Source organism: Laccaria bicolor, genomic scaffold, assembly GCF_000143565.1.
Source record: "Laccaria bicolor S238N-H82 LACBIscaffold_8 genomic scaffold, whole genome shotgun sequence".
NCBI classification, from domain to species: Eukaryota; Fungi; Basidiomycota; class Agaricomycetes; order Agaricales; family Hydnangiaceae; genus Laccaria; species Laccaria bicolor.
Window position 1 is genome coordinate 561,395 of NW_001889879.1, and position 25,179 is coordinate 586,573.

At 48.1% G+C, this 25,179-nt stretch overlaps 12 protein-coding genes across 12 annotated transcripts; 8 read left to right on the forward strand and 4 right to left on the reverse strand.

The window, feature by feature from the left end:
• Positions 1 to 2,309: 2,309 nt before the first annotated feature.
• LACBIDRAFT_178618 (60S ribosomal protein L4) lies at positions 2,310 to 3,833 on the forward strand (the record flags this gene model as incomplete). Its single annotated transcript, XM_001879162.1, has 7 exons — positions 2,310 to 2,352; positions 2,404 to 2,478; positions 2,534 to 2,676; positions 2,729 to 3,247; positions 3,269 to 3,294; positions 3,344 to 3,537; positions 3,596 to 3,833. The coding sequence occupies 7 exons, from the start codon at positions 2,310 to 2,312 to the stop codon at positions 3,688 to 3,690; spliced, it is 1,095 nt and encodes a 364-aa protein (XP_001879197.1). The 3' UTR covers positions 3,691 to 3,833.
• An 811-nt stretch (positions 3,834 to 4,644) lies between these two features.
• Positions 4,645 to 5,731, forward strand: LACBIDRAFT_318001 (uncharacterized protein; the record flags this gene model as incomplete). The annotated part of the gene is made up of 6 exons (XM_001879163.1): positions 4,645 to 4,933; positions 5,000 to 5,037; positions 5,097 to 5,185; positions 5,246 to 5,478; positions 5,540 to 5,558; positions 5,632 to 5,731. The coding sequence occupies 6 exons, from the start codon at positions 4,645 to 4,647 to the stop codon at positions 5,729 to 5,731; spliced, it is 768 nt and encodes a 255-aa protein (XP_001879198.1).
• A 156-nt stretch (positions 5,732 to 5,887) lies between these two features.
• LACBIDRAFT_318002 (uncharacterized protein) lies at positions 5,888 to 7,711 on the reverse strand (the record flags this gene model as incomplete). Its single annotated transcript, XM_001879411.1, has 9 exons — positions 5,888 to 5,986; positions 6,044 to 6,179; positions 6,230 to 6,268; positions 6,328 to 6,534; positions 6,590 to 6,704; positions 6,757 to 7,032; positions 7,081 to 7,210; positions 7,269 to 7,397; positions 7,451 to 7,711. The coding sequence occupies 9 exons, from the start codon at positions 7,709 to 7,711 to the stop codon at positions 5,888 to 5,890; spliced, it is 1,392 nt and encodes a 463-aa protein (XP_001879446.1).
• Positions 7,712 to 7,948: 237 nt separating this feature from the next.
• On the forward strand, positions 7,949 to 9,145 carry LACBIDRAFT_318003 (uncharacterized protein; the record flags this gene model as incomplete). The annotated part of the gene is made up of 6 exons (XM_001879164.1): positions 7,949 to 8,256; positions 8,306 to 8,457; positions 8,506 to 8,617; positions 8,669 to 8,839; positions 8,888 to 9,014; positions 9,068 to 9,145. 6 exons carry the CDS (start codon positions 7,949 to 7,951, stop codon positions 9,143 to 9,145), a joined length of 948 nt encoding a protein of 315 aa, XP_001879199.1.
• A 112-nt stretch (positions 9,146 to 9,257) lies between these two features.
• On the reverse strand, positions 9,258 to 10,288 carry LACBIDRAFT_318004 (uncharacterized protein; the record flags this gene model as incomplete). The annotated part of the gene is made up of 5 exons (XM_001879412.1): positions 9,258 to 9,610; positions 9,661 to 9,720; positions 9,772 to 9,959; positions 10,011 to 10,125; positions 10,180 to 10,288. 5 exons carry the CDS (start codon positions 10,286 to 10,288, stop codon positions 9,258 to 9,260), a joined length of 825 nt encoding a protein of 274 aa, XP_001879447.1.
• A 787-nt stretch (positions 10,289 to 11,075) lies between these two features.
• Positions 11,076 to 12,158, forward strand: LACBIDRAFT_318005 (uncharacterized protein; the record flags this gene model as incomplete). Its single annotated transcript, XM_001879165.1, has 4 exons — positions 11,076 to 11,675; positions 11,729 to 11,860; positions 11,909 to 11,995; positions 12,051 to 12,158. 4 exons carry the CDS (start codon positions 11,076 to 11,078, stop codon positions 12,156 to 12,158), a joined length of 927 nt encoding a protein of 308 aa, XP_001879200.1.
• A 205-nt stretch (positions 12,159 to 12,363) lies between these two features.
• On the forward strand, positions 12,364 to 13,439 carry LACBIDRAFT_318006 (uncharacterized protein; the record flags this gene model as incomplete). The annotated part of the gene is made up of 5 exons (XM_001879166.1): positions 12,364 to 12,426; positions 12,479 to 12,559; positions 12,615 to 12,810; positions 12,864 to 13,230; positions 13,289 to 13,439. The coding sequence occupies 5 exons, from the start codon at positions 12,364 to 12,366 to the stop codon at positions 13,437 to 13,439; spliced, it is 858 nt and encodes a 285-aa protein (XP_001879201.1).
• A 1,609-nt stretch (positions 13,440 to 15,048) lies between these two features.
• On the reverse strand, positions 15,049 to 16,241 carry LACBIDRAFT_293710 (uncharacterized protein). The gene is made up of 4 exons (XM_001879413.1): positions 15,725 to 16,241; positions 15,536 to 15,672; positions 15,367 to 15,476; positions 15,049 to 15,311 (listed from the first exon to the last, which is right to left on the reverse strand). The coding sequence occupies exons 1-4, from the start codon at positions 16,190 to 16,192 to the stop codon at positions 15,271 to 15,273; spliced, it is 756 nt and encodes a 251-aa protein (XP_001879448.1). The 5' UTR covers positions 16,193 to 16,241; the 3' UTR covers positions 15,049 to 15,270.
• A 1,182-nt stretch (positions 16,242 to 17,423) lies between these two features.
• On the forward strand, positions 17,424 to 18,480 carry LACBIDRAFT_184142 (uncharacterized protein; the record flags this gene model as incomplete). The annotated part of the gene is made up of 3 exons (XM_001879167.1): positions 17,424 to 17,670; positions 17,720 to 17,946; positions 18,000 to 18,480. The coding sequence occupies 3 exons, from the start codon at positions 17,424 to 17,426 to the stop codon at positions 18,417 to 18,419; spliced, it is 894 nt and encodes a 297-aa protein (XP_001879202.1). The 3' UTR covers positions 18,420 to 18,480.
• A 1,942-nt stretch (positions 18,481 to 20,422) lies between these two features.
• On the forward strand, positions 20,423 to 21,088 carry LACBIDRAFT_325643 (uncharacterized protein; the record flags this gene model as incomplete). Its single annotated transcript, XM_001879168.1, has 2 exons — positions 20,423 to 20,506; positions 20,558 to 21,088. The coding sequence occupies 2 exons, from the start codon at positions 20,423 to 20,425 to the stop codon at positions 21,086 to 21,088; spliced, it is 615 nt and encodes a 204-aa protein (XP_001879203.1).
• A 1,201-nt stretch (positions 21,089 to 22,289) lies between these two features.
• On the reverse strand, positions 22,290 to 22,762 carry LACBIDRAFT_325644 (uncharacterized protein; the record flags this gene model as incomplete). Its single annotated transcript, XM_001879414.1, has 2 exons — positions 22,290 to 22,593; positions 22,641 to 22,762. The coding sequence occupies 2 exons, from the start codon at positions 22,760 to 22,762 to the stop codon at positions 22,290 to 22,292; spliced, it is 426 nt and encodes a 141-aa protein (XP_001879449.1).
• Positions 22,763 to 23,303: 541 nt separating this feature from the next.
• Positions 23,304 to 25,159, forward strand: LACBIDRAFT_318009 (uncharacterized protein; the record flags this gene model as incomplete). The annotated part of the gene is made up of 6 exons (XM_001879169.1): positions 23,304 to 23,528; positions 23,585 to 23,656; positions 23,707 to 23,981; positions 24,031 to 24,577; positions 24,630 to 24,816; positions 24,867 to 25,159. The coding sequence occupies 6 exons, from the start codon at positions 23,304 to 23,306 to the stop codon at positions 25,157 to 25,159; spliced, it is 1,599 nt and encodes a 532-aa protein (XP_001879204.1).
• Between the last annotated feature and the right edge of the window lie 20 nt (positions 25,160 to 25,179).

Sequence of the window (25,179 nt, forward strand, 5' to 3'; positions counted from 1 at the left end):
GTAATAGTCGAGGATTGATGTCGTTAAATTCGTTAGGGTATAGTGTCTGTATCACTATCGCACTATTATCTACCATAGTTAGCATTGATAACATCATTTATTATCATAGTCAGCGTTGACCGATGTCATAAATTAGCATTCTTAATAATTATCCAATAGCTTACTATTATAATTAGTATTATCTATCACAGTTAGTAGTGATAACAACAATCATTATGCTACAGTGCGTAGCTTACTATCATGATGTCATCTACAGCTAACAACAACAACTATTATATTACATATTAATGTCCATTATTAATAATTATTCACTGACAGCTAATGAACCGGTCTATTGATAGGTTGGCTGGAAGTTACCCTGCCACCCCCTTTCTCTAACCTTTAATAATAGAGCTACCAGATTTAACTATAACAGCTGCATTCTTTCTTGAAAAATTTAAAATTTACCTCATCTAATAATTTTTTTTTTCTTTTTCAATGTGTTTCCTGGGCAAATGCCAAGTTTTTTGATTTTTTTTGATCATTCACTATACTTTTGCATGGCTACACCAGGCTTATTATAAATGGTACTGCCAACAAAACACTGGATTCATTTTGAAGCAAATGGAAGCATTACATTTTAAATGTGACCAAAATATCTCTTTCATGTGCTGCTGGGGCAAATTTGAAGAATGTTTTGTATATAATCAGAATGTTACCATCACTTCAATGTTGCTCTCATGATAAATTTCTCCAGCATGTGCATGACAACCACATCTTGCCTGCATGATGGGTACATTTTTTCTGTGGCTTTTCAATTTGCCCCCTGATTACATCGGATGCATTTCATTTGATATGTCATATACATGTGCCCAGCAGTCCCATGTTAATTGCATTTGTGTGTGCATATTTACTTTAGCATGGTGATACATCAAGCATGTGACCAGAATCCGCCTATTGGGCACATTGTGGTCACATATTAAATAAACAAATCAGCCACATATGATAGCCCATTTTAATGGGCATATTTTTTCTGTGGCTAGGAATTCCATGATATTTGCATTTTGGAGCTTACTTGAATTAAATTTCAAATGTGCATGGTAGGCATATGGGAAGAATATGGGAGAGCATTAATGCCTCCAATCAACATTTGCTTACTCATGTGCCCATTGGCCAAATAGCCGGTTCTCCCCTGTGCAACAGAGGCAACGGAAACTGGACTTTGAATATTCTCGCTTCCCATCAGACCCTGAATCGCTCTGGTCACACAGTGTCATTAGGGAGATCCCAACGTGGCGACGACAGTGGGATCACATCAGATCGAGCCTCCCTGGGTGTGGTGCCCACATTTTTTTCCAGCTGGTCGGCAAAGGCTGGTGTCAAGCTGGAAACCAAACATGGACAACAGAAAAAAGTCAAATCTGGGGGCAATGTGTTGTACGATTGGGTGACTTCCCGTAACATAAATCTATATAAACGAATAAATCTGACCCTTATCGGAGTTTGAAATGGGTACCCTGGCTTGCGATTTAATCAAGCAAATAAACCGTAACGCCAGCTGATTAGATTTATTCACCTAACATGAATAAACTTACTTCCCTCTCATCTGAGCTGTTTTGAGGACACACAGGCCCATGGATGGGTGTATTATAGTTAATGCTCAATCATATCAGCCATAAAGTAGGACACACAATGAATGAAGCCGAGAAAATGTCAACTTGAGCTGAACATGCTGTGGTTCTGTGAGTTATGTGCTGAGAAGATTGTTTGTGGAAGGAAAAACAGCTTCGGAGAGGGAATTTTGGAACCAGAGGACGTTGGCACTACTAATAAACTCTGTAATGGCTTCAAATTATAACGAGAGAGCAGACTGCCCTCAGCCGTAGGAGAGTAGAGAGGATGAGGTAGAGCTGACTAAGCTAGGTGGGAAGAAAACGTACCCAGGAAGGAAAGGTGTCATGATGGCAGGGTTGATTCCAGTGTTTGAAATCTATTCGAGGGGTCTGTACCCTCTGAATAGATTAAGGTTTATAACTGGGTGCCAACCAGGGCCTCCATCAAAGTCGAACCCTTACAAGACTCGGCATCCCGGCAAAAGACCCTAGATCTCGTCGATTTATTTAAATCTAGCGAATTTATGTTACGGGAAGTCACCCATTGGCAGTGTAAGTACTCCAACCGTTCTAAAGATAGTTCAGAAGGAGTTGTTTTGATTTGTTGTGCAACGCCAAACTATACAGTTGGTTCGGCAAAAGCCTAAATTGATCGGCCTCGAAATTGTGTGGATATCGTCGCGCAGAGCATCAAGACCTCGACCTCAAGACTCAACAATGGCCTCCCGACCCACCGTCAACGTTCGATCCTCGACTGGCGGTATGTTCGTCGTCTATAACGATGACAATACAATTTAAACGTTCTTTGCAGAGGCCTCAACCTCCCTTCCCCTCCCCGCGGTCCTAACCGCCCCCATCAGGCTCGATGTCGTTCAACAGGTGCACAGTGCGTAACGACGATCTATGAAACCCCTCATCTCGTTGACCTTTTTGTCGATCAGAGAGCATCGCCAAGAACAAAAGGCAGGCATACGCCGTCAGCGAAAAGGCTGGCCACCAAACTAGCGCAGAATCTTGGGGTACAGGTCGTGCCGTCGCCCGTATCCCCCGTGTTGGAGGAGGAGGAACTCACCGTTCCGGCCAGGTGCATACATTCATCTTTTATCATCTAGCGAACTTCATCTCATCGAATTCAGGCTGCTTTCGGTAACATGTGCCGTGGAGGTCGCATGTTCGCACCCACCAAGACCTGGCGCAAATGGCACGTCAAGGTGAACCAGAACCAGCGCCGTTTCGCTGTTGTCTCTGCCCTTGCCGCCTCTGCCCTTCCTTCGCTCGTCCTCGCCCGTGGTCACCGCATCGAGCAGATCGAGGAGGTCCCCTTGGTCGTCGCTTCTGCCACCGAGTCTTTCACCAAGACCAAGGAGGCCGTCGCCCTCCTCAAGGCCCTTCATGCGTACTCCGACGTTGTCAAGGTCTCCAACTCCCGCAAGCTCCGTGCTGGGAAAGGAAAGTTGAGGAACCGCAGGCACCGTCAGCGCCGTGGTCCCCTTGTTGTGTATAACGAGGACAATGGCATCGTCAAGGCATTCCGCAACTTGCCCGGTGTCGAGCTGGTCAACGTGAGGAGACTGAACCTCCTCCAGCTCGCTCCTGGTGGTCACCTTGGCCGCTTCGTTATCTGGACTGAGGGTGCTTTCGCTCTTCTTGATGAAGTCTTTGGTACCTTTGACAAGGTTTCGGTCCACAAGAAGGATTACTAGTAGGTGCTATGCTTATCTTTTTAGTTCTTTCCTCACCTGGATCTCTAGCCTCCCCACCGCCAAGATCTCGAACCCCGATGTCACCCGTCTCATCAACAGCGATGAAATCCAATCCGTCGTCCGCCCCGCTGGCCAGAAAGTCCAGAAGCGCCCCTGGACCCAGAAGAAGAACCCCCTCGTCAACAAGGCCGTTCTCTTCCGTCTCAACCCCTACGCCAAGACCCTGCGCAGGCAAGAGATCCGTACGTCCTTTTCTTCTTTTTCTTCCACGCATATATTGACCATGTCCCCTTAATACAGTCAAGCAGGAGCGTTTGAAGAAGAAGGACGCCAAGAAGCCCAAGCAGCCCAACTCTGCCAACAAGGCGTTCCTCGACAACCTCTTTGCTCCTTAAAAGAAAGAACCACTTGGGAACTTATGGGGACTGTGTATGTGTTATGCTTGACTAGGATTATGGCCCCATTTGTTATTGCACGCCCCTCACCACCTATGTTTCTGTGCATACATTCAAAAGACATATATGAGTTCTGATTGGTTATAGTGAGCCGGTGATTTTAAGTGCGCAATCCCGGCTTCTTCGTTCTTCTTGTGTGCGAGGCGAAGAATTTTTGATTTTTATGGGATATCGATGGTAGCTGACATTCTGCAGCACTCATCATGATACTTACTCGACAACCATTTACTTTTGAAGCAGAACACAGTACGCCTCTTATACACCTTCGAATCCAACCACTCGAGCTCACTTTTTTCATTTCTAGAGGGAGGTTGAATAGGTACCAGTTGACGCCTCAATTCCAGCTCTACTCAAACTTCCAGTCGTCTATCAGTCAATGTGACGACACTAGGACCCCAGCTATTCTTCGATCTCCTTGTGTACGAGGCAAAGAGTTCACAATCTCCATGAGAGATATTGACAGTAGCTGACATTCCGAGTCTGCAGCACTTATCGTGATACTTTTTCAACAGCCATTCAAGACGCAGCTACGAAGTAGAACACGTATGTCTCTTATTCTCCTACCGCTCGAGCTCACTTTTTTATCTTACTAAAGAGGGAGGTTGAATAGAGGGATGATCCTCGTTCCAGTTGACTCCTCGATTTCCAGCTCTCCTTGAACAACATTCATCTTTCACGTTGTTGTTCGTCTGTCAATCAATGTCACGACACTAGGACGCCACCCCCCAGGGACCGATGTTTTCATTTCCGAACATACCACGCGGCAGCGGACCCAGCTAGTCGACCTCATTTCAAGCTCGTGCTTTCTTTGAAAGCCTGGATCGGCTGGTTGTGTCATTCCTTTTCTCCCCATTCCATCATCATACCCCCTTCCCTGGCTGGTCCCCTCCCTATATGGCTCCGGCGCCAACGTCAACCCCTTCAACGTCTGGAACACCTTTGCTGGCAACGGGTTCCTTTTCCACCGGTTTCCCAAGGCCATCGTCTTTCCCCATTCCAGAAGCCCTAATTTCAACTCGAACGTCGTATCTCACAAGCACGACGACAAGTCTAACGGCATGCCTTACTCTAATGATTGCCCTCTCGTACCTCGTCGCTCTTTCGTGGGCGTACAAGTACGCACGGAATAACCCAAAGGCCTTGAATAAGACGTCTGGTGTTCGGCTGCAACGATATGCCCCTCGTGCGTTCATTCAAGTTTGGAGGCGATGATTTTTTGTTCACCCATTGCTTTTGATTTTGATTGTAGCTGTGTACATATTCTTGGTTTTGAGCAGTCTGATCGAGGTATGGTGGATTTTGTTCTACTACGTGAAGGTGGATTGATGTGTTATTGTTGTGGGTAGGTTGCGATTGCCAGTTGGTTGGTACTTCAATACCGATTCAACCACAACTATCCAAATGTACAAACACGCACCGGAGCCAGGATGCTTCTGTACGTCCTTCCCTAATACTTATCATACGTTGCTCAACGACAGGCAAACATCATAACTAGTTTCTCGGCCTGCTGGACCGTCTTGACAGCGGGGACATACACGCTCCTTTTCCTCCATCCGACGTGGTCGAAGCACCCCGTGTCGTCCATAGGTGCCCAAGCCATCTGGGTATTCGTTTCTTGGCTCTTCTGGATCGTTGGTTCCGGAATACTCAACTCTGCGGTTCCGTCTTTGCTGGTCAAGGGTAGCTGCAGGGGTGTAGTCTATTGTGGGCAGCTTCGCGCTTTATTTGGTATGTAACTCCTCGTCTGCAAGCATCGAGTTGCCTCATTATTGATATCTTCTTCCTCTAGCTATAGCCGTGTTAGAGAGGTGACGAACATTCTTTTGGTGGTCGTTGGAGTTTCACAATTGACACCCTTTCCTTTCAGCCTCATTCTAACAGGCGGAATGGTGACGTTGACGTGGCTGGTCTGGCAGTCCGCCCGCAACACGTTGTTTCCAGGCAGCTTTCCCGTGCTGGCCAAGAAGGAAGCGGAACTTGAAGGGAATAACGCGGACTCGGAGTGATTGGACTTCAGATTGTACAGTACACAATAATGCGAACTATAGTTTACTGCTTATTATTATAAACGACCCCGTTATGGTTCGCTCCATATTCTTTTCAGCACCTGCGCTACTGCATAACTTAGTGCGATGATTCAAGGTTCGTACATTACAAGGAAAGACGGTCTGATGGCGTCATTGGTATAGACAACCAGTTCATCGTAATTGAGGCTTCCTCCTTTCTCAGCTAGCACCTTTGTTATTGCGAAGACGTTGAGAGCATGATCATTGGGAAGTAGGGTGGTACTTACTGAATCAAAGCCCGATGGAGGGGCAGTTAGTGTTGTATTGTCCTGTAAAAGCTTACATCCCTTCCCGACCACGACTTTGTTCAATAGGATCGCCTTCAGGGAAGACTGGCAGTCGTTGTGGGAATAATCATTTGACCTACACTTTGCGTTACACATGAAGGAAGGATAGAAGAGCAAAAGACTGACTTTGAAGACGTCGAGGAAGTATAAATGCCCTTGCCAAATCTGTTGACATTGCAGTATCAGTTACACATATACAAGGATGTAGGAGGTGGGAAGGTCACCTTCCCCAACCGGTCTTCTTCCCAAACAGTGAAAGATCGAATGAGTTTCGGGTAATGCAGCAGAGGGAACACTGCGCCGAAGAACAGAACTGAGTGTGGCCCTTGTCCCCAAGGTTACACACTCTTCGAGTCCCATGCCAGCGGCGGTTTTCATTTCCCTCGGTTCGACCTGCAGATAGGAACTGGCCACGACTTTCTACTGCGGCTCTGAGCATCGCGTGAATCCGAAGGTTTGACCCGAATTGCGCAAATCCTAACTCACCGATAAGCGTTGTAGTTGCCCAGTGATGTTGGAGGCGAGACGATCTTATAGATACGGCGCACAGGCGGGCACGCGCTGCCGAAATGTCTCCAAGATGATTTGAACTGTTCAGCGACTAGAGAAAATCCTTGAGGACAGATACTGGATGATATATATAGGCGACAGACCGCTCTTGAAAGTAGCATGACCCAGTGGAACCTCCAGGATCATCGGTCCTTTCGCCTCAACATCATCGATACATGTTTGAGAACAAAAATGGGAATTCGCCATCTTGGGAGCTTGGAGGCACATGAGGCACAACGTTTCTCCGAGACTATCGCGAGCGAGTGAATGATAGCTAGTAATACAATATTGCTGTACTGACGTTTTGTGAGCCATCGAACAATAATCGCTACCTGGACCGCCATGTGGAGGATTCTGGCATCCTGGTGCTTGGCATACAGCTAGTTAATTCTCAGCTACTGGAAGCGGCGGATGAACAAGAGGAATACCCTTGCTATTGGCACCTGCGCCCGGCATTGTCGATCTCCGCTGGGGTCCACCCGCACTCCTAGCGCAGGCCTTGCTGCAGAAATCATGAGTACGCGTGCCGTCGTTATACTTGGGTCGATTATGGCAGAACTGGAGAGTCGCGAATAGTCATTCACTGAACTAGAAGAATGGGACGAACGAGACGTACGTCGCAGTTTCCGTTCGTCGCGCCGGAGCCAGTCTTTGGATTGGATGCCTTGATCTTATTGGCACAGCTTTTGCTGCAGTAAGGATGCGTCTTGGTCCCATCAAAATACTTAGGTCGAAGTTGGCAATGCTGCAACAATCATCAGGACGAAAGGATCGTAGGAATGATGAAATCGTACGAACAACACATAGTGCTACTACATTGTTGGTAGGAGGGCTCGCTCCTAATCCGTTAGCTGAGGCATTGGGAGTCGATCCAGGGACATTGACTGGCACAGATGGGGCAGGCAAGCTTGAGGCGTTTTGTTTGGGAGCAGAGGGAGGCGCAGATGCAGTGCTCGGGGGCGGAGGTGGGGGGTTAAGAGTGGACCCGACCCCAGAGCCTTGAAGGCCTGACGCGACAGCGCCGAGGAGCGATAGAGCAAAAGGAATATGAGATGTCATCTTCGCCTATGTGGGGCTCTTCGGGAGCTGGTTGCTGATCAATGTGAAGGGGAGAATGAATTAGAATGGTTTTTAAACGGACGTGCCACCAAATCGATACCATGCTGGCAGCCGCATCAGATGTTGGCCGTAAAAACGAGGCTGCAGCGTGTCCTTCACGAGGTTGTTGCCAGATCGTACACGAAACCTGATTTCAAGCCGATATGCATCGATTCACCAACTTGAATCCGCACCTTCATGGCCTCCATAGTCAAGAATGTCGTTCACTGGGGCTCCAGCCATCGAACGTCCAGTCCACCCGTCCAGCTCGATCTCTGCGAGGTAAGCAGCCAGCAGATAATTCCTGTACCGAGAAGCACTCAAGTCCGTTCCAAGATATGCGGGAAGAAGCCGAAATTCGTCGACAAGGGTTTCAAGCATCCATATTGCAGCAGGAGCTGCGCGAGAAATGGACAAGGTCCGAGTCCAACAGGATGTGTGCTTCATGGATGTCGTGCGACGGGCAAACCTGCCTTTTCTAACTTCTGCTCAGAGTCACACGCGAAGTATGTATCCTGATTATTAAAATCGACACACGCTGAACATGGGATGCAGAGAAGGCGTACGTTTGGGGCAGGTAGAAGGTTGTCAAAAATGCGCCATCCAGCCTCGAACCGTTGGTCCGTTATGCATTCCTTGCGATCGTCGAGAGAGTGTGGGGCCTCGGCTGCGAGAGCTGAATGCTGATGGATCAACGTTCAAAAGTTGTACGTAGCTTTTGCCATGTTGGAGGAAAGGGCTAACCTATGCTGCAGTGCGAGCCCAATTTTTGAGCGAGTGGGAATCATCTGAGGGATCTCCGTCTTTTGCGAAAGCATACGAAATTATCCTCCCCCGCGACGTCCGTATCCGACACGACCAGTATCGGTGAGCTTATCTATCCGTCATGTTGTCACGGTTAACGTCCAACGTCATTAGTTCGAGCAATCCCAAATTCGAAGAAGTGCGGAGTTTTCATAGCTCGCAATGCATATGCGATCTGGGTTTCAAGGATTCCGCGCTGTGTAGCTTCAAATCGTGTGGTATCTGTTGTCCAATCAAATCTTCCTTCAAGTCGTTCGCTTTCGGAGCGCCCGCCAACAAGGGGAGGTGAGGAAGTTAGCAGTGGCAATAGGGCAGATATTAACCTCACATTAGATTTGGAGACGGAATATATTCCTACCGGAATCCAGCACTTGCCGATCGCTTCGCAACATCTTGCACCTCATCTCCCTATCGCGTCGTGATCGCATGCGATGCTACTGTCGAGCCAATGTTGGATGAGGTTCGTTTCTCTGTCAAAGCATCTTCGCTAGCATCCTAAGGCGTTTTTGCAAGATCGCTGATGAAGAATCCTTGTTCGTTCCAAGCGCAGACGCCATTCTCCCCGTCTTCGTGATCATGTATACCAGATGAAGAGAAACGTGAAGGGGATCAGGTGGATGACCATTGATTGCAGTGAAAACAATATGGAAATAAATCTTTATAAGTTACTCCTAGAAAGCGATAAATAATAGAATAAATGTGCTCATTGTGCCAAAGGTGTCTTGAATAATGTCTTTATGAGAGTTTGCATTGTAGATTGAGTTCGAGGTGGTTCATCCCCATACACAACGAGATATGCTGGACGTATCGCATCGTTTGAGTAAACAACAGTCTCTTCGTAGTTGAGATCAACACCGGGCTCGCCGATGACCTGCACGAGTAAGCATGGATCCGTCTGCGAGGAGAATTTACTTACAGAATGATGCCCGCATGGTGGTTCGGTCAGATTGGTAGCATTCTGACGCCGTTTGTGAGGTTTCCCAACAATGACGCGATTCACTAAGAGCACCCGAAGGTTGCAATTGTTGTCTGCATTGTTCGTATAATCATCGGCTTCTGAGAATAGTTCAGTGAAGACACTGAGTAAGAATAGGAATGGGACCCACTTGACGAACACGCGGTTGTGTATATTCCATTCCCAAACCGCCGAAATTTGTGTTTTGTACCTGGCGAATGGTTTAAGCTTGTCACCCATTCAGGTGGTAAATGGCACTTACCACACTTAGTAACGTCAAATGAGTTGCGTACCACACAACATAGATGACACTGCGGAAGACCACAAAGACGGATTCTATTCCCATCCTCAACTAACAAACAACATCGGTTTGTACCATGAAACAATAATTGTTCATTTGCAGGGTTCTTCTTCTGAGTATTAAGGGAAGGGTGGGCTGCGACACGAGCTCTGGTAGCTGGATCAGAAACGACATTTGGTTGATATTGCAAGGTTACTAACCTGTATTGATGAAAGGGTTCAAGACTCGTTTCTAACGAAAGAATCTTGAAGATTCCGTGGACAGCAGGTTTCTGCTTATTGGGATGCTTCCAGCCCTTCAAAAATTTCTTCTCCACTGTCGTACGATGAGTTGTGTTGACATGTTAAAATGACAAGGTGAGCGACTCACACATGATATAACTGGGATCGTTTTGAGGGAGAAGGACCAGCCTCTTCGATTTACTATAACCCTGGTTCTGAGGGTGGTTAAAACTGAACTCGTCGATGATTGAAGCCATCTCGAAAATTGCGTCGGGAATGCGAAGGGCCAAGTTCTGCGTCCACAGAATATTATACTGGAATTAGAATTGTGTCCCTGCAAGTAAACAGCACCGCATCAGCGGGGAGGACAATGCTGTGAAAGCTCGGATTACCATAATGCTGCATATTGGGCAATAGCATGCCAGAAAGGCGTGTTGAGGGCACGTTCCTTGACGCCTCATGTTCCGTTCATAATCGCGCCCTTGTCGTCAAGAGAGAACTTGGATATCTTTAGGGTTTCACCTTCACGGTTTAACTCACGTAAACCTTGAAGCTAATAGATAATGATGATGCTCACCCCTCTCATCCATAGTAGACGCGCATGCTGGCGGCGACCAAGCTAGAAAACGCCACACTCCGCGTACCAAAAGCATCCTTGCATACTGCGTGAGTCTAAAAGCTCATAGATCCAGGACTTTCTGCAATCGTCCATTCTATACAGATTGAGAGGAAGCGCATGTTGATGGTGAGGAGGAATGTGACAATTGTGTGACACCACATGAGGTTCACCCCGTGACATTGGCGGTTTTGACACTGATTCCGGACTCGCGTTATCCACACGAAGCATTGCCATGGAATGCCTGTCTGAAGCCACAAGTCTGATTCGGAGTTGATATTTGAATCTGGACTCATGATGTCTGACTCCGGAGCCAAGTTATATCTTCACCCATGGTTGCACGAAACGAAATGTTGAAATCTGATTCAAGACGCTTTTTGCTTTCAGATCCCTTTTATCACCCAAAAGATCGTCTAGCTTCACCCTTGATGCACTCTCGTAAAACAATCACCATCGTCACCTCGCCTTCTCCGAAGAACAAACCACTACCTGCGCTCTCGATGGGAACATCCCCTACGACAAAGCAGGCTCCCGTGCAATATCGCATTGAGGAACGGAAGCGTACCGTCTACGTGACGTCTGACGCTCCACCCTCTGAATGGGACCCGAATAGTTTGAACACGATCTTTTCTCTGACCGAAGTCCCAGAAAACGAGGAAGCGGGGTTGAATGCTCAGGTACCCATTAGTCGCACCCCATCCTACGTAGAAACACAGGTCCTGATTACTGAGGACATTTCGCCTCCTGGAACTCAGGATTCGCGAGAAAACTCGCCTAGAATCAGCACACACCGCTCTCGACGGCCTGGTGCCAAGAACTGCGCTACTCTTTACGCTTCGAACTCAAATACACCACCTGGATCTCCTCCTCCACAACGGCTATCCCCTCAAGTCAGCACAACAAGGCCCCGTATCTTGTTCTACAACAAATCAGACCCACACTATGGCTTCACAAATTTCTCTGCTCACTCCGTCGTTTACAAAGGCAAAAGGTACCCGACTAGCGAACACCTATTCCAATCTTTCAAAGTAAAAATTACATTTATCCTCGATTCGCCCTCTATTTATTGACCATACCGCAGTTCCAGAAGCATCGCCCAAATCTCGCCGAACACATCCGCACTTGTTCAGAAAGGCCAAGTGTTGCATTTTCTGAAGCTCGTCGATTCCAGCCCGAAGTTCGGACGGACTGGAAACAAGTCAATATTGAGAAGGTATACTGACTGACCTTTTCATGCCACTCCGTTCTTAAACATTTATAGATGGACGAAGCATTGTGGTGCAAATTTACGCAACATTCCGATCTGAAAGCTGAACTCCTCTCGACTGGCGATGCGGAACTAGTTGAGGTGATTTCATACGAACATGTCAAACTCATCCGGCCACTAATTCGTTTACCCGTAGGACTCCGACAAGGATGCATTCTGGGGCGTAGGAGCTGACCGGAGGGGACGTAACGAACTTGGGAAGGCTCTAGAGCGGCTACGGGCCAAACTCCGCGAGGCTCCCTAGGTTGCTATCGATGGCAGCCTCGTTGTGATACTTCCGTTTCATGTCTGTTCGTAGTGCGCTTAACACGTGTATTTCCATTTTGCGATAGGTTGCCAAATCTTATGCATGTTTGATTGCTTATCCTCGAGGATTAGGTGCTTGAACGAGGTATTAAAGATCACCCCCGAATTGACGCAGATCGATACTCTTCTCAGACCAGTCCAAGATGGCCACCCGCGCACCAATCGTTCAACCTACACTACCCGCTCAATCCACTCAGCTTTGTGGCGTATGTTTCCTCTTGATACATCGTATAGCGTCGCTCCTGACTTCCATGCCAGTATTGTCACCAGAAACCCAAATTCTCGAATCACTTGTACTGTTCGAAAACTTGTGCAAGTCAAGCAGCGACACTCTGTAACGTAATGATTCAGCCTCTTTGTTTCTTGCTGACAGAAGCCGACTAACATCATTCAGCATTGCCACAAGAAGCCAAAATTCCCGAATTTTGAATATTGTGGCAAGAACTGCGCTTCCCTGGCGAACCCCGGCGGCAAGACAGGTCCGGCGCAGGGACAGGCAACAGCAGGGAAAGCACCCACTTACCCCAAAGGCAGCGGGTTTAACGCCCCGAAGCAAGCGCCTCCTGCTTTCGACCCTGTTCAAATCGCCAGTTTCGTGTTTTCTTCGATTCTGAAAAACTTAGACTCACCTGCTTCTGACCAGAATTGGTTGTCCAGCAAATTCCTCAAGTACAGGCTCTACTCGCGTCAAGTGCTCCCGGGATCGCTACCCAGCTACCCGCGTCCCAGGCAGGGCTGGTAGCTGCGGTACAACCTGTACCAAACCCACATTCCAACAACCCATTCCTTAATCTTACCAACCAGCCGGCCACTCAGGCTATTCCGCAGGGTGTAACGAACGGTGTGACCTTGGCAGCTTCATCGAACACGCTTCCCACCGCTCAACTTCATATTAGCACGCAGCCAGTTGCCGATAATATTGAGTGCCTTATCCCTGGCTGCGGGAAGCCTGTCCATGTTGACGAAAAAGGAGTGAAAGCAAGTGAATACTGTTCGATGCGGCATCGGGAGTGAGTGTTTTTGTACTGAAATTGGCGACAACTTTGTTGATTTTGTTCTCATTCGCAGGGAGGCAGTTACTTCGGGCCTCGTTTCACCATGCATTATGTGCCTTGTCATGCCGCAAAGCGAGACTGATTACTTCTGCGGGAGAGCATGCAGGGAGGAGTCAATGAATAAATACCCGGACTCTGCCACGGGCTCTGACGATTCAGAGTGATATAAATTCCCTTTGACCGTTTTATTGTGTAACAAGTAGTTTTTCAGTAGTGTTTCTGTAGGTTTCTGTCTTGTAACTTTATTATTTGGCTTTCGGACTGCCAACTTCATCTCCTCATCCGCACTCCTGAGGGCTCAACCTCTTGATGTGCCACGCTCCTGGGCACGTCGCACCTGAAACAAGGTGCAAATGGTCCAGTGCGCTTCCGACGAGGACTAGAAGAACTTTTCGTACTGATCATAGGAATCGTTGCCAACGACGGCGACCACCCAAAATTTGTTTATCGTTTCGACATCCTCTTTGATGTTCAACCCTGAGAGCTTGCCTCACCCATCCTCTCAGGGAGTATCAACGAGAGAATGATTGGCCATCGATCCTGCTTCCACAATTCCTCACCAGACCTGTGACTGTGAGAGAGGAGGAAAACTCGAGAGTTCTCGGTCCCGTTGTCATGTGGGTGTATGTCATTCTGGCTGTACCTCTTCTGATAAGCGCTGCACACGATGAATCCCAGGAGATCCTGACTTGATCCTGACGCTTTGCTGAAGCACGGAGTTAACAATGTTGTCGTGTAATGGTCCGGCAAAGCTCTTGAATCTGCCTCTTATGGCCTATGGGTCAAGTCGCTGATTGCCACTATGATCCACCATCGACTTCCACTCTCCTCATCTCGGTGTTCCCCTCTCGTCCGCAGAAATGGAACTAGTTCCACGAGCATAAGGACAAGGATGGCGACAAGGTCTACGTAGTCAACAATTGTCAGGTCCTTCCATGTTCGCAGGAACACAGTTTTCCAGGAAATGAAACATTGCAATTCGTTCTGGCGCATCCTTGACGAGACCGCCGCGTAGGCTTCTTGCCGACCTCTACGGAGGCAAATGAGAGGAAGAGTTGACTCCTGCCAGTGGGTCGGGTTGGGGTCGGGGCCAAGTCGGGGCAGGAAGCGGTCCAAGTACATACGCCTATCTCTATCGAGCAACTTGGTAAATGCGACACAAACACTCTCGGCCTTCGCCTTTCCCTTCCCTCTCTTCCTTCCCCCTTGTACGACTTGTTCTGCGGCGCCGCTCGATTGCCTCGGCTTCAAATTTTCCTCAACGCGCAAACCCCCAATGTGTCAACAAAAAACCGAGGGGCACAGTAACGATAAGTAACCCTAATCGTGGTACTGCAACGCTAATGAATCGTAAACGCTATCAGTTGGCTTGTTACAGTATACGGACGTGTTCTTGTTCAATCCACGATCTTGATCGCTTTTGCCGAACCCTCCTGAATCACAAATTTTGGATGTTTTTGGTGGCTCGGGAGTCTTTCTACGCGACGTCGTGCTCAGTTTGAGAGTGAAACGTGGACTGCGCCGCATATTGCCTACTTAACGTTTTCATCTTCTCTTAAGCTTTTTATCTCAACGCGATCCCTTCGTCGTAGGGGGGTACTGGGATCCGAGGGTTTGGTCAGATTGAATCGGGTTCAGCGAAGCGCTACATAATACCGTAGGCATTCCCTAGACTTTTTCGGCCACTCTCAGTTTCAGGATGATCCTGACGATCGACTTTCTTACTGTAAGATTTTAATTTTGGCGTCGTCGAAATTTCAAGTTACGTGTCTTGGTCCAAATGTATATTGATATTCACGACAGTTTGCCGATTTTTTGAATGTGATGCCAGTAAAGTAATGAAAATCCTCCAGGGATGACAGAAACGTATAATAATGAAAAAGGAGCGTATAGTGACTAGTAGGGTATTGGGGTCGGGGGATGCATAGAAGTACAGTGAGTGGGTATGTCGTGGTCATTTCCAATCGTTGAAAATTAGGGCGGGTAAAAAATAGATTATTGAAAAATGATTCTGGTGAGGAGCTTGCGGAAACTCTCTGAGTGGTAATATCTGTCAGTGGACGAAGAGGTTCACAAATAGAAAACTCTCACCTCTGAGAGCATAGGAAGGATTAGAGAAGAGGCGACGGCGACAGCAGGGATGCATATCAAATTGGCGCCGATCTTCATAACTTAAGTCGCACTTGGGGCATGCGTAACTCCTAAGCGGGAATTAATGATGTTTAGGAAAAGGTTCAACGAATTTCATCATCAGGCTTACCCTTCAAGGAAATTGTGGACAGTAATATGATACGTTAGATCTTTTACGTTTTTGACGGTGTCGCGGCAGCCTGCTCGGCGGCATGCAAGTCGATCGCTCTTATCGTGGACCCTCATGATACTGACCGCTTCTTCATACTAAAAAAAACCACATAAGCACAAGACGGTGCAGTAGTATGACCACACCCACCGCGTCATTCAGGGCCGGGATCCGTGAAATAGGAGGGAATGGTTTACAGGACCCCTCAGGGGCGATTTGAACGTAGTCAGATTCATCAAGCTCATCGCAGAATCCCTCCGATGAACATGAGTCCGAGGACGACGGAGGGATAGGTCGAGCGCCGTTGGAGTTGAAGTCGATAGGCATACCAGCACGAAAACGCATAGCAATTTCCTGTGCAGGTGTGCTGCATGAGGTGTTACAAGACCTGTTGCTCGCACTACGAGAGGGTGGTGCGGAATATTCCCAAGTGCTAAGATCATCTTCGAAGTACTTTTCCTCCTTTGCGCGGATATCTTCAAGGATAAAATCCACAGGGAAGTACACGCAATAGCGCTTCGTTTTATCGGCTGTCCTGGAAGACCTCACAACAGTGTCGAGTTGAGAATTATCAAAAAGAGTGTGGCGATAGACATCCTTGTTGGGGCGACGATCCATGGAGAAATGTTGAAGAGGGAGGAGAGGCGAATTATGGTGTTCGTGTCGGAAGGAGGGGGTTAAGCACTAACAAAACAATCCGCCTTTAAGTAGCTTGTGGCATCTGAGCCACCAACCACCTCATGTGAGCCGTATGAGGACATTGGCCACTCTCAATCAGCCAAACAAGCATTGTCCACGTTCGGTTGCAATTCAGATTGTTGATTGCTATGGCCACTCAAGGCATTGTAGCCTCGTGAATTCAGGGTCCACCAAAGGTTCCGAGTACCGCGATAGTGCCAGAGATGCAGTTAATTCGATCAACAGGAGCGCGTCAAGAATTGAGACTACCTCGAGAAGTTCCTATCGCAAACAAGTCCAACAAAATACAATGTGCCTTTACGCACAGAGTCGAAATATCAAAATGCACCCTGGTAGCCTCTGGTAGCATCCAAAAAATATGGTTTACGTCCAGCCACTCTTTGAACACGAGCAAGTCGGGGAAAACCGGTTCATATGGTCGGATGATGCAATGGAGCGAGGTAACAGCAGATAGCGGATAAACCACCAACTAGGAAATCTCGAAAGCATAGAGAACAGCCCCAATAATACGACTTGGTCCAAGTTTAGATCTTTTCGACTGGGCCCTTAATCGATAGCAGGTACTCAGAGGTACTCTCTTCGCGTCCTGAATCTGGCCTATGTTTCGCAGGGTCCAGTCTCCGAAGACAGTCGCAGAAGCGAACCCTTATCAAAAAATAAGGGTTCGTGTAAGGGTTCGTATAGTTCATGGTTGGACATGGCAGGAGGGAGAGGAGATCGTCCAGACTGATTAATAGCTATTGAACACGTTTCGGCCACGTCTAGATTGAAGCCCTAGAGATTGCAACTCATCACGCCAAAGGCATAGATCTGCAGGGCAGTGAGCTGTAGAGAAAACAAATAGATCGAATTCCTTATCCAGCACCGCAGCGCCTTCTATGCAACAAAAATTCGGACCCTGCGATGCGATGTACCGAGAAGAAATGAAACGCGTTTGTTGCACGTTCGGGGGGTCCTAATTTCTCTCCTTAATAGGAAGAAACCAGTCAAAACCAGTGGCCGCGCTGTATAATAGAAGTTCGCCGGCGCAGTTTTATTGATCATGACCGTGAATTGTGGGATGGGCATTGGGTGCAAACGAAGTTAGTGCTCAGTGAGATAGAAGAGTGTGACTCAGGTGTGACGACTTTCTTTCTCGTGTTGTCCTCCAATGTTGTCTTCTGCCCGTGCAAGGCTTCCAATTTCACTTTGTTCCTTTTCTTTGCCATTTGCGCGATTGCCTAATACACTATCGCGATATCAAGAAACGTGGCAGCGCCTACCGGGTCGTACACACCCTACACGTTCAATCAGGACGACACCGGCGTATGAAGGCCATATCCCATTGAATTGGTTTGAAAACGCGGTTCTGGCTGTGGGGTCAGCTTTTATGTCCCTGGCGGACCCTCGTCGAGGTGGTGTGTTGTGTTTCTTTCATAACCGGACTTACATTATATGATTTCATAGACATGGTAGCTGCTCTGGGAGAGACGACAGCGGGACCTACCTTACCAAGTTTGAGAGACCGAATGCTGGACAGTATAGAGGGTCGCAGGGTGCTAATGCAGCGGCCGAGAGTCAATTCTTCCACCATTGACCTGAACAAACTAGCGCATTATCCTGAAGGGACATTTGGGCGGGCTTATGTCACGTGGCTAGAACGGTGTGGGGTGACTCCAGATACGCGAGAACCAGTGCGTATCAAATCTTCCCTTGAATCGCGAATTTCATTTTCATTCGCCCCAAGGTTCATTACATCGACGACCCAGAACTAGCTTACGTCATGCAGCGCTATCGTGAATGCCATGATTTCTATCATTGTATATGCAACCTTCCGGTCAACGTCGAATCCGAACTCGCGCTCAAATATTTCGAGTTTGCAAATCTCGGATTACCTATGACTTTATTGTCCGCTCTGGTTGGGCCCGTTCGCCTCACGCCTCAAAAGCGACAACGGCTCTTCGCAGAATTTGTTCCCTGGGCTTTGAAGTGTGGAGGCAGTTCCAGGAGTTTGATAACTGTCTACTGGGAGGAACGTTGGGGTCAGAACGTCGCTGACATGAAGACTGAATTTGGCATTTGGGATCCGCCAGAGGCAAGATGGAGCAAACCCCTGAGCGAGGCCAAGGCTGCAGCGGAAAGGCATCGGACAGCACAGACTCATTAACTGGCTTGGATTCTTCATCAAATCATTATTCCCTGAATTTACAGCCCATGTTCGACCAGTCTAGCCTCGTCAGTTCTTCGGATGAAAGTGTATATTCTCGGAAATCGCGTCTCACTGAAGCCAAAATCAGAACCAATACCATCAAAAGTTGCCAAATTACGGCCATCGCGGTCTATGATCAAATGAACCCAGAAGGAAGGAGAAATTAAATCGGGGAAAGGCTTGCAGTGTGCTTCTAACGAAGCCGCTTTAAGAGGCTTCACAAGTAACCCACGAATTCTTTTTTCTTCTCCCTTGTTGTCCCTGAACCTAGACATCCGGTCCTTTCCGTAGACTTGTTGACGCAATATTGGTCACTTGCTCGACTTCAGTTCTAACTGTAGAGGGGATGAGCAAACTTCCTGCGACTTCCCCGAGTTTGGCTAGGTCATTGTGAAGAATCTAAATCACGCGGCCTCAACACCTGGTGTTGTTGCCGTTATTTCGGAAGGCACAGATCAGCATTCACTTCCTATGATGGCATGCACTGTGGATGTCCAGAACTTGCAGCTGAACACACAAGTTGTGGCCCACTCAAAAATATTTCAAGGCATTGAACGACGACACGATTTAGGTGACGTTGTGCTCAAGTGCGGTAGAAATTAGATGTGAAAATTGAAGTTGATTACATATTTATTGACAGCCGAGAGTGGGGCCTGTGGGGGAGGCCAGAAGGGGAAACAGGAGAAGCTGGTGCCCATAATGCGACCGAAGGCATTGCCCGAAAAACTCGGCCTTCCGCGTCCTTGCACACCAAAAAAAAAACGATCAGGGATCGTTTCAATTGAATCCAGCTTCAAGCAAAAGCGAGCTCGACAACCGCAACCATCAATTCCAAATCGATTGCCAATCATTGGAGGGGATAATATCGCGACCAGCTCTGTGTAAGCCGAAGAAAAAGGGAAAAGATAGACGTGATATAAGAGATGGGTAGAGCAATTTTTGCGAGGTGCTACTTAGGAGGGTTGCAATTGGTTCAAGGTGATTGACTTTTTATTGGACGCGTCACTAGGAACAAGGAACAAGTCCTGCTTTGAAAAAGAAGTCGAGTCTCGACCCACAAATCTTCGCTCGACAGCTTTGTGAGCCTTGGAATGCGAAATAGAAAACAAGAGACCACACTCTGAAACGCGGAAGACATCCGTTCAGGATTCAGTGGCGATTTTAATGGACTCTCACCTCGGCGTGACCCGTCCTCATCCCACGCAAAGCCCACGTGGACGCTACACTCAAAGACCTTTTGTCATATACCCCGCAAATCCGCCTTTCAGCTTGTCGTTCAAAGTGATACACCGCCCTTTTGTAGTTTCAAGGTGAAAGCCTGCATCCTTGATGGTTGGCTTTTGTAATCGATGTGATAACGGTAAAGGACGGAAACCGGTGCGGGTGAGGGCCCTATTTTGGCCCTATTTAAAATCGGGGATCATGAGAGGTTTTTCTGAGCGAAAGACGATGAAAATTTGATTGGGGGGTTTGGGGCATGTCAAAATTGTTGGTGCTACTTAATCTCCAGATCGCTTCAGGTCCAAATGTGCACGAGGTCTACATATACTTAACCTACGGGATCGCATCAAGCGCCATTTCCAGGAATTTGATGGGAAACAGGTTCATCTCCTTAGGCCTGTCATGACCGCCAAAGCGCCCATCAGCTGGGCCGTATCATTTGACACAAGTTGACTATTCTCCAGCCCGTCGCCACTAAAGCGCTGACATGGCGTGGGCCATGTCGATCTCCGTCTACCCTACAGGGGACCGCGCATCCTTCCGGATGAAGTTTCGCTGGGGATGAACACGCCGATTTATCTGGTGAGATTCCGATCTTTGTCACTTCTTCATCTTTGAACCTACCAGACGAAGAGGTCCTGGAACTCATCGTGCCTGAAATTGCACTCATATAAAAACTCCATGGCTTGAAAGCCCTGCCTATTAAAATTCTCTTGTATCCTACACTCTCGTCGCCCTCCATGAATACCTATCGCTCGTTGCCCGCATGCATGGACGATGTCGCTGGAACGGATTCTTTGGCCTCGAAAGTCTTACACACACATGTACGTCATACACGATCCCTATCCTAATTTTAAACCCCTATAACTCTATAGCCTCTCAACTTAGGCCTGCAGGCGTCGTCACTACCTCAATGGCGACACCTCTTCCAATCACAACCACACGCCTTTGCGGAAGCGGCACTCTCCCCAGCAAAATATGCGATGTTTCAAATACTTGGAAGCGTGGTCTTTCGCGCTGTGGGCATCATTGATGCAAGCGCTACAATACGCACTTGGGTAAAAATTGGGTCAACGGGTGGCGCAGTGCTCACGATCGTATACCTCCTCTTGCTTCTTGCACGAGGGGTTGAGGAGCCCGACGACATCACAGAAGATACGAGCAGCGGGAGACTCCGCGGCTACGCCTCACTTCTATGCGAGGAGATATTTTACAGCACAGTCGCAGCCGTCATCGGTTCGTTGTCAATTGGCATACAAACTCAACAAGACCTTTGGCTCTACGCGGCGGCCAGCGCCTCTGGGCCCCTGCTCTTCCTTTTCCTTCTGTTTACCGTGGCGTTTGCGGTGTTGGGTTTGTTGTGGGCATGGAGGAAGGTGGGAGATTATAGGTATCGCGGCTACTGAAAAAGGGCATCTGGCGTCTTCAAAAAAAAGCCCAACCTAATCCATGGACATATATTATTCTTATATTGGTACTATGCAGCGCCTGCTTCGCCTTATAATGGATTACGCTTACAGGGAACTACACATTATGTTCAAATAATTGTACAGAGCATTGTGCTTTTTTTTACTATCTACACGCACGCATGGTAGATGTAACGGACCTCCTTTTGTGGATCCCAGATCTCTTCGTGCGCGTCATCGCCAATTATTACTTGCTTCATAATGACATGAAGATCTCTCGCCCTTACTATACCGCAGACCGATGGGCAAGTTCTTGGGTTACGATAAACCTAAACATTCTCGGAACAACGTCCTTATGCTGAGAAGTAAGTAAGTACTTGTGGACCTCAGCGTTTTAGCCCAAGACTCATTTCTCTCAGATGCCGTTCGACGTCAGGTTATATTGTATATTTGACCCCAAAGAGTGGAGCTAGCTGAACCTCCTACATAAATTTGTAAGTGTTTCGGGATCTCTGGCCGCGATTGATATAGCGATAGCCCTGTTTCTCTTGTGGCTTGTAACGCTCAAAAATTTCCAGGGATGAATCTAAACTTCTTGTGCTTGTGACACTTGTCCAACAGCGCAAAATGTAAACTTCTCCAACTTGCGGCTCCGGATCTCTTCACGCGATCTTCTTGTCTGTCTTGCACTCAACTCGAAAGAGTCTCTTCTTTTTTTACTGTTCCGTATTTGTTATCGCGGCTGGGGTTCGAAAGATCGGGGTTTAAGCGTTTAGCCTTCAATCTTTCACATACCCCAAGTTTCGACCATCAGGGCCCTTACTGGACACTTAGACATCAACACCCCAAAAATACACCGTGGGCGCCATGAGCCTGGTGTGGACGGACGGTGGGCTGGTCGGTCGGTCGGTCTGCGACATTGAACTGCGCTCGAAAAACAATGAACTTGCCATTGTCGACGTCCAGAATGTGCGTTGACCGATCTCTCACGTCGGGCGCAGAAGGATTACTCTATCGTACGGCATGGGACTTCTCCGATCTCCCCATTTCGTTGGGAATCTGGTCAAACTCCGAGAAAATCTGTCTCATCAACATTCGAATCGTTTCATGATCAGACTGAAAGAGTAACTGAATACATGTCAAAGCACTTGTTCTCTCGCTCCTGGCAATTTGTTTTGTTCTGGGTTAGCATCTGTTTTCTCTAAACGGCGTGTGGCGCTTTCAGCGGCTCGGACCTTGTGCGCGGCAAGATAACAGTGCGCCCACCTTGAGGGGAACCATCTGACTCCAAGTCACTGGCTTTTTTGTTTGTCTCCGACGCAGTTACGCTTTCGACAACGAATCCCTTCACAGTTGAAGTGCTATACCGTGCATGCCTCTTCTCATCGAGGTCTTCATCCGCCAAGCTTTCCTCATCTGACGACACCTCATCGAATAATGGCGACGGCGGCCGAGTGAGCCGTAGATTCTCATAGAGGTCATAAAAGTCCACATCTTCTTCCTCGCTACAGCGGCATTAACAAAGAACGTCGAGACCCTGGGTTGCGCTCACTCCGTATCCAAATCCAATGGTTCTTCCAGCTCTTCCCCTGAAGTGTAGTAGAAGGCGTTTACTAAGTCATCACTGTAATCGAATCCAACAAGATTATCTGATAGTGGTTCTTCGGAGGCCATCATGAGGAGCAGCTGGAGGATGCGCAACTTGGCAAGAAAAAGCAAGGAGAGTGGTGTTCGAAATGCGGGGGTGGGGAGACCTGATTATCCAAATGAATCTTTCGAATTCGTCACGAATTTCCAGGTTCATTCCGGCGTGTTCCTGGCATAGGACCTTTCACGAGTGTGACGGGGGAGAGAAGAGGATATTGAGGACACGTGGGCGCAGAAGTATAAACTGCGTCGAAGGCGCCTGATTTTGAATGTGTTGCAGAGGTCCTCGGCGGAGTCAGGAAATTGATGTTCTAAGTAAGTTCTACTTGAAGACGGCAGGGGGGAAAAAGTTATCGCAGATAGAAAACGGAATATAAGACTGATTCACTGCTTCCGTGGTGAAGAACGGTGCGAACTACGCTAAATGAAGCTGGACGGTGGCGCCTGAGTTGACTCCTGGTCACGCGCGCACGGTGGTCGCCTCTCCGAGAGAGTCCGAGTCGGACGTTGCTGCCAAACAAGACACGCGAACACGTTCACGTGCACGCCTTTGCTCCATCGGACTTCGATGATGTTCAGCGCACGGATTCCATGGTCTCCCAGTCGACGTCTACTGCTAGCACACCGCTCAATACCATTTTTTCTCCCCAGACGATGTCTCTCTACCAACCAGTTGGATCCTTTGATTCGCCATTTCGCGGCAGACCTGGCTCTCAATCAACCTACCTTCCGAGTACCAGCACATAGAATACGGATTTTGTCGGAGCCAGCTCAATTTTATGACCTATTGCTCGTAGGTTTCCAGTTTCAATCGCTATATCTCTTTTTCGAAGCTTACTCTGGCATCAGGATATGATTCAGCGCGCTCAACATCGGATATTTATTTCCTCCCTTTATATTGGTTCAACTGAGTCGGAACTCGTCGGTGAGAATAACTATGCTTGTTGCCCCTTAACTGAATTAATGGACAGCTATCAAGTATTGATAAAGCCCTTCGAACCAAGCCCCACTTGAAAGTTTACTTTCAATTGGATATCAATCGCTCAACCCGCCCAGGACCTTCTTCGACGGCCAATATCCTCCTCCCTCTCCTTCGCGAATTTCCATCTCGTGTTCATGTGTCGATGTTTAGGAGTCCAAGTCTCCGAGGTATATTTGCAAAGTTAGTTCCATCGAGATTTAATGAGGGATGGGGGACATGGCACGCAAAAGTATATGGCGCCGACGATGAAGTAATGATTAGCGGGTGAGGAAGATCATTCTTCTTTTAAGCGATTTTTTGAATCTACTTCCAGGGCCAACCTAAACAAGTCTTACTTTACAGATCGGCAGGACCGTTATCTCCACTTTTCCTCCCAGCCGGCGCTCTCTCAGTACTGCTTTGACTTCTTAAAGACGGTCTCAACATTTTCCTATCGGCTTCTCCCTGTCATACCCACTTCTGATTCGCAAGCCGACCGACATTCATACACACGGGATGATTATACGTTACATTGGCCTGACCCGCAAACGCATCCCCATAAGATCCATCAGCGGGCTGAGACGCTGCTGAGGGAATTTCAGAAAACTTATCTTGACAAGTCGAAGTCTCCTAGTGAAACATCGTCAACAAGCAACTGCGCTGACGCGACCCTCTTCCCACTCATACAAGCTGGGCAGATCAATATCCACGAGGAGGAAACGACATTCCAGCTGCTCTTCCGTCACTTGAAGACGTTGAAAAGTGTGCACCGACCACTTTTAGACTTAACCAGTGGCTACTTCAGTTTGTATAAGCCGTACCAGGACCTGATCCTCAGCAGCCCGGGTGTGGATTGCCGTATTGTAGCAGCGAGCCCGAAGGTGAGGAACACCTCGTCCTTGGTTATCTCATTCTCTAACCTCCATTTCTCAGGCAAACGGATTCTTCGGTTCAAATGGCATTTCGGGTCGAATTCCGGAGGGGTATACCCTCTATGAGCAGCGTTTTATGAAAGCCGTCAAGAAAGCAGGGAGGTTATGGAAAAGAACCTCGGAAGATGCTGGGCAGGGTGTTTCGCTGAGTGAGTGGGCGAAACAAGGCTGGACATACCATGCGAAAGGTGCGATATTTTCCTACATGTCTTCAGGATCTGTTTGACCGTCGCCATAGGATTATGGCTCTCCCCAAGCTCTTCCTCGTTACCAGTCCTCACCCTGTTTGGGTCCACCAATTTGAATTCTCGCTCTGCTCACTTGGACACTGAATTGTCCTTCCTCATGCTCGTCCCATCAGAAGCTTCGGCCGACCATGAGACGAAGCCTTCGCCAAACCTGCCGCTCCGAAAGGCTCTCGCCCATGAGGTTGACAGAATCCGTTCTCATACAGTACATTGGAAAGGTGAAGAACGCAAAGTGCGCTTCACCACGAAGATTATCGTTTGGCTTGTCAAAGGGATGCTTTAATGGCTGGATGGAATTTGTAC

What these genes read in the sequence shown, in the direction of transcription:
- LACBIDRAFT_293710 (XM_001879413.1), bottom strand. Translation starts at nt 16,192, where the DNA reads ATGGATCGTCGCCCCAACAAGGATGTCTATCGCCACACTCTTTTTGAT. An exon ending in TCCCGGCCCTGAATGACGCG is followed by an intron (nt 15,673 to 15,724) that starts GTGGGTGTGGTC and finishes GGTTTTTTTTAG; the next exon opens with TATGAAGAAGCGGTCAGTAT. An exon ending in GTCCACAATTTCCTTGAAGG is followed by an intron (nt 15,477 to 15,535) that starts GTAAGCCTGATG and finishes ATTCCCGCTTAG; the next exon opens with GAGTTACGCATGCCCCAAGT.